The following is an 8794-nucleotide window of genomic DNA, read 5'->3' as shown; positions in this document are numbered from 1 at the left end:
GAGAGAATCATGAGACGTCGTATATAGATCATGACGTCAAAACTACATGTGACGTCATAATAGTGTTATTACATATGTGTTTTACGATGTTTATGGCATGGCTGTATGACATGGCTGGACGAGCCATTTATGTGATTAAGTTATAGTGATAAAAATATGGATTTAGTGGTCGGATAAACACCTTCTTTCATAGAGGCTTTGAAGTTGAGTTCATCATCAAAATAATGTCTTTTATTTATTTTGTTTTGTTTATTTTTACATTACAGATTCAATTCATGCCCAGCACCTCTCTAAACCATTGTTTATTCAAATTACTTCATAAATCTATGTTCAAACAAAATCTGATTATTCACACCATTATGAATCCGTTTGTCTACATCCGTTCAGCTCTATTTTAGGTTAATTTCCAGCCTGAAAATGTGGATGCACCATTGTAATTACGGTCATAGTGAAAGGTGACACTAGTGACACTTGTATGACCTACTTTTATAAACACGTGATCTCCCTGGTTCACCTTCAGGACAACTACAGAGGTCGCCTGATGTAGGTCGTGTACTTCTTGTGCATCAGAAAATGAAGACCCTCTCACAGCTCCATTAACCATCAATAGTGTTTGAATATGTTGACGAAATTCAGCAAACATGACCCACACAAAGACATATGTGCCAGTTTCTGGTACAATATAAATTCCATCAACGGGATTATATCCTTGGCCCTCGTCGAGTGTCTCGTGGTTAAATACCACAGTGTTTCCTTTGCTAACAGCAGGTTCCTGCGTCAACTCAGAATGGAAGGCCACGACTGAAGACGGCTGGGTCACCCCTGAAACAAACCATTGGCATCTCCATTACGAATCGGCTTTGGAGTGTTTTTACAACATCCAAATGAAACATCTTCAAGTACAATTTAATTCAAATGTATCATTTTCAGAGAAATATTGTTCGTGAAATTTATCAAAAATGGGTATTTTTTATTACCATTTGTTTTTGTATATCTAGGAAGACCAAATTCCGCTTTTAACACATATCTTAAACTATTGTTTTCTTCTGGAAGCGGAAAACAAATTAATCAAGGTGTCTTGAAAGTTGTCTGGTTATGCATTGGACCGTCTTTTTACAAAGAGCTGCAGGGGTAACGCAACATTCAATTTAGCATCGTTAAATCAAATATCTTTTTAATGTCGTTTTCCAGGAGACAACCGCACACTTAATAGATTGTTGAGGTAACAATAATGTTTAGATATAACTGTCTTTTCTTAACATAAATGATATTGATGAAATAACCAAATACTTGATAGATATTCAAGTTACTTACTCGTCTGTCTGTGTCTTGGTGATTTTCTCTCACTGGACTCACTGCCAGTGATGGTCTGATCACTGTTTATCTGGACAGCATCAGACGTAGGTACAGACTCATCATTATAAGTATCTTGTGAAGAGACACAATTTACTTTCTGAGTGAGAATCCTCACACGTTCTTTGAGCTGATTTATTTCAATGTTCTTCTTCTGTATTTCCCTCTCGTTGTCGGTAACATATTTACTGTAAACTGTGATATGGCTTTCCAGTTTCGTCTCCAGGTTTCTAATTTGAACATCTTTATCTGTTAGCTGACGTTCCATTGTGGCTAATCTTTGGTTAAGGGAGGTTTCAAACTCCGTCCATTGTTGTGGTTGGTCACGTTGTTGGGGGACGGCTCCCTCTAGTTCTCTACACAGACAAAGTACCAGGACAATCACGAGCATGTCGGCCATGTTTGGTGGTGTCTCGACATCAACAGATTGTATACTGGTCTATCTGGTAATATATTGAGGTACATACGTACTGATCATGTGATCGATTTAAATACTTAAAAATCTCGGTTCGTCAAAACAAGTCTTATCTATGAAGAGTAAATAGTACCGCATAATTAATCATGATATCTCCGGGTTCAACTGGATCGATGGGTGTTAGCAAATTTATGTTACGCACAAATAATTAAGATGTTAATGATTTTAGTTGACGTTACAAACTTTTCATATTGAACTCCAGGAGGACACAACATACATATTTGTAAGTGAACAAAATACAAAGAAAAATGTTTTATTAAAAAACGTGATGATTACCTGAAAATTATTATTTCAGTCATTTCCTTGCAACATTAGAATAAACAAGCAGCATAAGAAATAGAAATGAAAATAAAATTTGTTTAGCTTTAGAAATCATTCTACTACATTGCCTCCACCTCCTAAACATGGCACGTCCTTTAATTAAGCATCAAACTGTCTTCCTATGGAATCTGTGGTCTAGCGTGCATTATGATGATTGTCTGCAGATCTAGATCTCTCGTATCTATATAGATCATAGATTCCATAGCAAGATAGTTTAATACTTATATTTACATTATTAACTCATTTTGGGATGATTGTATTCATTGTTAAAGTTAGACATGAAAAAAAGTTTATCAACGACGATTTAATCCACAAGATTGAACAGCCATTTCGACGGTGATTAATTGACGTTACCATGTCAACATTAATGTCACAATGGTAACGTTTTGGGTGAGTTATACCCCAATAGACTTCACTTTGACTTGGTTAGATTATATAATAGAAATACCAAGTGAACGTAACTATATGACCTTATCTGTTAATAGGACGTTTCACCAAACCAACATATGACTTCGTTTGGTGGGAAGTCGATATACGACATTGATATCGGTTAATAGGGGTCAAGAGGTCAAGGCTACGAGTGTTCTAAAGATAGAAAGATTGGCTACATTGTATATCAAACCAGTCAACAATTCAGTCCTTTATCGGAACAAAATTGACATTTTAAAACGACCGACCTGTTTATATCTACGATTAATGGGGGAAACGGAAAAAAATGATATCCTGCACAACACATATAACTTCAGAAAACCTATTTATGATAATTTTTTATCAAAAATCTAAATACTCTCAAAACTGTCTTGTGCCATCTTTAAAACAGAAACAAAATGTAAACATATGACCAGTTGTTAAAAAATAGAGGTCCGCAAAGTTTGCTGAAGGTTTTGCAACATTTTGTGATCCCGAGGGTAATGTATATGATTATAAATTAAATGTTCATTTGCAATGTTTTAAGACTCTTCAGGAGTGAGCCTCAGGCGACATGAGAGTATTGAATGAGACCAGTAAGTATTACACCTGTAGGTATGACAGAAAAAACGTTATCACTACCTCTCAAACTCATGGTCACAGTGACACACAAATTCTATTTTTGCATCTTGTAAGTCAGGTTACGATGACCGAGTTGTTCAAGTGCCCGGCATTTGAACACTAGCTGAGATAAAAAAAATATTTGTACTGCAAAAACCCTCAATTAATTTCACAAAGAATTATATGCATTTCTGAATAAATATTTATGGATATTAATTAACTTTTGCTTCCCTTCATAATCCACATGTTAATATTATGAAGACAAACATCAAATCAGAAATGGTTAATACTATATTGTATAGTTGTGAGAAAAATGTAATAATGCCAGGAAGAAGACAATGACGAAATAAAAAAAATCAGCTTTCAAATATTTATTGTTTTTCATTGCCGGGTTAAGAACGTTTAGTAAATAATTAGAGTATAATTGTATCATTATTGAAGTTATTTGTTATATAAATTCAGCTAATATGTATTTTTGATGTCTGTGTCAAAAATCAAACCTAATCAGAACCTTTGGACCGGGGATGGGAAGAGCTTGGTAACCTCGTGCATTCTGTAACTAGCTTTGTATCCCATCTTTACTGCTTCTTATTTACAATGCTGAATACAAATATAAACCAATTTCAATATTTTTTGACAATCAATATTTTGATACGATAATTACGTCATTGATAAAAGTCCATCTCAACAATATCAATTTGAATATGACTGAAGTAAGTTAAAATCAGCAAATGAGCTGCAGGTTCAGTCAGGCTAACGTAAACGAATATCTACATACCTGTGCATATTAAAAGAGATTTAAATTCCTGTCTGTTAAGGAATACAACAAGAAAATCAAAATGTTTGGGAAATTTATCTCTGAACGGAATGAGCTTTGCTTAAAGAGAATTTCCTCAGCTGGTGAATAAAAACCGGCTGATCACCGGTCGCCTCAACGGCGCATTTCCCCCCAAATCCAGTGACATAGCCGGGTCGCTAGCGAGCGGCGTTCTTGACGAATCGTATCAGGGGAATAGTTATGCAAGATAGGATTCTCTTTAAAGATATTTCCTTAATAAGATATATCATCATCTACTGATCACATGACCAGTGCATATTTATTTAAATATGCAATACCAGGTAGATCAGTATACAGTTCGTTGAGGTCTAGACACCACCAAACATGGCCGCCATGCTCGTGATTGTCCTGGTACTTTGTCTGTGTAAAGGACTAGAGGGAGCCATCCCACAACAACGTGACCAACAACAATGGACGGGGTTTCAGACCGCCATTAACCAAAGATTAGCCACAATAGAACGCCAGCTAACAGAAAAAGATGTTCAAATTAGAAAGTTGGAGACAAAACTGGAAACCCACATCGCTATTTACAGTAAATATGTTACCGACAACGAGAGGGAAGGACAGAGGAAGAACATCGAAATAAATCAGCTGAAAGACCTTGTGACGTCCCTCAAAAACAACGTCACGGTACTAGAACAAACCTGCCGTGTACCTGATGCTGCCAATCGTATGTCCAATTTAGGATATGGCAATGTCGCCAATGAACACGTCAAGGAGGAAAACCACGTTACAAATACGTTATTGTCTGTCACAAGCAGTGGTGAAACTGAAGATCATGTCCTAATGTCGGATTCATCCAACAAAGATGGTCACATACACGATGGTCCGACCACTACGTATAGCGACTCCACCCACATCACTTCTGAGGATGATGTAGTCCCGTCACACAGAATCAGTCAGATAAGTATGTTAACCTGATGGAATTCATACCTCATGGTTTATCTCATATCTTACAGGTGTAATACTGGTTTTTCTCTCATACCTACGGGTGTAATACTGGCTGGTCTAGGGTAATACACTCATGTCATGGGTAGCCATGCAACACAGCCAAGTGACCTCACAGTGGCAACACAATTGCTAATATATCTTTTAATTTTAACAATTTTTTTCAGAAACGAGGCTGGCTTTATCATAATCGATGCAATCGACGGTATTGAAAACGGCGTTGAAAATATCATGCGCGTATGGAGATTTGACTTCCTGTTTGTAGCGGTTTTCTTTAAACTTATTTTAAAATGGGAGAAATAGTTGTCAAATTGCTTCCCTCCGTATCACAAAATGTAAAAACCCTTGGCAAACCTAGGGTTTTACAACATTTTATGACCCTCAGGTAGAATAGCCCTATCCTTCAGATCCACAAACGAAAGAGTCTTATAGTCTCGTATAATGAACCAATATGTCACCTGAAGTTTCATCACCTGGAACACAACCTCACCACTAGTTTCTTATATGATTTCTTTAGCAAATTGATTTATGCTTCATATTCTATATGTTGTGGACTTATGACGCTATACATGTGTAATGCTTTAATTCGTACGAGAGAGGAGATATACACGAAGAGGGAAAAGTAAAGTATGAGAAAGAGAAGAGGGGACAGAATCAACGAAATCACATATCCACAACAATTACAATTCAATAAGCTGCCATAGGAAGAACCTTGCTATATATCGTACTATATGTAATATAATTATTCAAGATATAACAAATGACTCAGTATTTTTTCAAATGTATTATTAGGTTTGCTTCATGGGTGTTAATTAATTTGATTTTATTGAGTTTTACATACCCACAAAACCTTTGTCATTCTGCGTACAAGCAAATTCATGCGCCCATGACAATGTGTGTATATGTACTATATGTTCATACACGGCTCAACTTTCTAGAGTTTCGAAATTTTTTTTATATTTAAATCACATTGTCAAATACAATCAAATATTCTTATGGTAATAATAATCAAATACCGTTATGATATTAGTGTGAAATTTTAATTTTTGCAAACTGTTTTATCATAAAACTTCAAAAATTTTCCATTCAATAAACCCATTTCATAAATTTCCATTACTACACTCGTGTGATAAATTTGATTGTGAATTGTATGTATTTAAACACGTGCGAAATGACCTTTTTCATATAGGACTTTTACTACGAAACGATAAATTGAATGACGACACTACACTTACCTGTAAATTCATAACGATGCGTAATATCAGCATCAACCCTCATCTTTTCGTGTCGGTTTGAAAATGATTATCAATGAAAACATATGTCGAATTCCCTAATATTCTAAACTCATATTAAAAATCTTCCTACTGAATCAGTTGTATCTAAATCAAAGGGAAGTAACTCTTACAAAAAACAGACATAAATCAGTTAGCTGAGAAATTAGATTTTCTTTCAAGCGGGAAGTAATATATGCGTAACTGACAATCTTACAATGCAGAATTAGAAACTCTAATCAGCAGTTTTAATTTTCTGAGTATTCTGATAGAGATTTTCTGTTCAGTATAAAGATCCAAAACACGTTATCACGAAATGATTATTCGCCGTTATTTTCACGAACGCTACTTTCTCAAAGTAGTGAATTATTGAAATTCTTATTTCTTATATAAACAAATATGTTTCAGCATGAGAAGCAGTTTCAGAAGGAGAATGTATTTTTTAGGGGCGGTCCCGTATTCTTCAGTCGTAGCCTTCCATTCCGAGTTGACGCATAGGCCGATACTACGGAGTGGGAACACAATAGTGTTTAATCACGAGACACTGGATGAGGGACACGGATACAATCCCGGTGATGGAATCTACATTGTTCCCGAAACTGGCACCTACGTCTTTGTGTGGGTCACTTTCTCTGGATTTCATGAACATATTCAAACGCAGTTGATGGTGAACGGAGGTGTACGAGGGTCTTCATTTTCTGATGCCCAACAAATACACGACCTACATCAGGCGACCTCTGTAGTTGTCCTGAGAGTGAACCAGGGGGATCACATGTATATAAAAGTAGGTCATACAAGCGCCGCCAATGCCACCTTATACTACGACCCGCATTACAATGGCGCATCTACATTTTCTGGCTGGAAATTATCCTGAGATATCACACTGAACTGATGTGGACAAAATTACTTTCTACACTTGCATATGGATACGGATAATGTTTTAACTTTCAATTAATTTTAAAGTAATTCTAATACAATATATATAATATGCCAAGTATTCCGAATTTGCATATTACGGAGTTATCTGCACTTGCCGGTAGGTATTGATTGTGACGTCATGTGTTTGCGATCATAACGTCATACGTTTCGGAGAAAACGACGTGAATTGTGACACAAAATAATGACGTAACAATTGAAACTTCCCGGAAGCTTAAGGGAGCTAACTCTGTAATATGCAAAGACGGAATAGCTCACATGTAGTATACCTACAGGGTGCGTCTTTCTAATAATGTTCATGATATGTTCAGCTACAGAAAGGATGTTGATCAAACCAATAAAGTTAGTTATATTTCAACCACATCGTTTTGGATGATCACTTACAATGTATTGCAATGCAGTTCAGTTTTTGAACTCCATATAGCAGTAAACACTTTCTGAAAGCTGGTCACGGTTATATGATTAAATGGATGGGAAAAGACGTCAAGATACGATAAAGAACAGCCAACTAAATGACACGTAGACCGGATCATGGAAATGATGACGGTGTATAGATGATTGAGACGTGGATGACATTTTGTCCCTGCCACTCGCTGGCGAATTTCCAAAGTAAAATGTTATTTCTATAGGTTACAATGATATGAATTTGGAAATCCAGATTGAAATGTAGGTTCAAAATATCAATGATGAAGTGGAAAAAAAATCATTTCAGGTGCCATTTTTTTTTCTTTGCCAAAAGAACATCATTTTAAATGGCTACCCAGATTGGAGTTTGACCAGAAGGACACCATCTCATTTCCTATATAGTGTTATATTAAAACCATTCCTTTAGTTTAGGTACCCAATACATTACAAATCCACAAACTAAATATAATGGGTTGGTCTCTGATATCACAATCATACAAAACGGAGATGTTTCCCGTTGCGTCCTGTTAACAATAAGTATCAGTACATACTTTTATTTAAGGAATAGATTCTCACGACAGTTGCATATTTTTTTTTATCAAAATACCCATAATATTTTCGCTCATGTCATCGTCAACTAATTCGATTGAACATCTGATTGGAATCGGGTCATTCATATGCTCCCACCAAAAGTGGGATCATAACCCCACCTTGCTACGCCAGCGACTATTCCCGTAACAATAGAATCCCCGCACGTGTTGTACTAACATTATACAGTGATAATGATAATACTAGAAAGCATGGTTATTGAGTCCATGTCAGTGCAAACTGTAAATATAGAATCTTAAATGAGTGCTCATTCCATATGAGATAATATGAAACCTTTCTAAGAAAGCTTTACTGTTTGGAGTCTTACAATTTACAGACGAGTGTCATAAAATCTCATAAAAAAAACTCAAATGTTGATACTTTTATCACTTAACTACAACAATCTACATTTCGAAGAATCTCCATGTGTTGCAATTCATTTTTTTGCATAAAAATTAAAAAGAAATAATTGCATATTACGGAGTTACCTGCACTTGCGGGTAGGTATTGATTGTGACGCCATATGTTTGCGAGCGTAACGTCATATGTTTCTGCGAAAACAAGGTGAATTGCGCTCGCAAAATAATGACATAACAAACGATACCTACCCGCAAGGGAGCTAACTCTGTA

The 8794-nt window shown here is 35.9% G+C and overlaps 2 protein-coding genes across 2 annotated transcripts; one reads left to right on the top strand and one right to left on the bottom strand.

Annotated features, from left to right (window-relative positions):
• Positions 1–285: 285 nt before the first annotated feature.
• Positions 286–1806, bottom strand: LOC138306081 (uncharacterized). The gene is made up of 2 exons (XM_069246437.1): positions 1315–1806; positions 286–822 (listed from the first exon to the last, which is right to left on the bottom strand). Exons 1-2 carry the CDS (start codon positions 1751–1753, stop codon positions 395–397), a joined length of 867 nt encoding a protein of 288 aa, XP_069102538.1. The 5' UTR covers positions 1754–1806; the 3' UTR covers positions 286–394.
• A 2444-nt stretch (positions 1807–4250) lies between these two features.
• Positions 4251–7529, top strand: LOC138306484 (uncharacterized). The gene is made up of 2 exons (XM_069246948.1): positions 4251–4923; positions 6682–7529. The coding sequence occupies exons 1-2, from the start codon at positions 4341–4343 to the stop codon at positions 7107–7109; spliced, it is 1011 nt and encodes a 336-aa protein (XP_069103049.1). The 5' UTR covers positions 4251–4340; the 3' UTR covers positions 7110–7529.
• The last annotated feature ends 1265 nt before the right edge of the window (positions 7530–8794 follow it).

This window comes from Argopecten irradians, chromosome 13 (genome assembly GCF_041381155.1).
Source record: "Argopecten irradians isolate NY chromosome 13, Ai_NY, whole genome shotgun sequence".
NCBI lineage: Eukaryota > Metazoa > Mollusca > Bivalvia > Pectinida > Pectinidae > Argopecten > Argopecten irradians.
This window is presented reverse-complemented; position numbering and strand designations above follow the sequence as displayed.

What these genes read in the sequence shown, in the direction of transcription:
- LOC138306081 (XM_069246437.1), bottom strand. Translation starts at nt 1,753, where the DNA reads ATGGCCGACATGCTCGTGATTGTCCTGGTACTTTGTCTGTGTAGAGAA. An exon ending in ACCAAGACACAGACAGACGA is followed by an intron (nt 823 to 1,314) that starts GTAAGTAACTTG and finishes GGTTTGTTTCAG; the next exon opens with GGGTGACCCAGCCGTCTTCA.
- LOC138306484 (XM_069246948.1), top strand. Translation starts at nt 4,341, where the DNA reads ATGGCCGCCATGCTCGTGATTGTCCTGGTACTTTGTCTGTGTAAAGGA. An exon ending in ACACAGAATCAGTCAGATAA is followed by an intron (nt 4,924 to 6,681) that starts GTATGTTAACCT and finishes TGTATTTTTTAG; the next exon opens with GGGCGGTCCCGTATTCTTCA.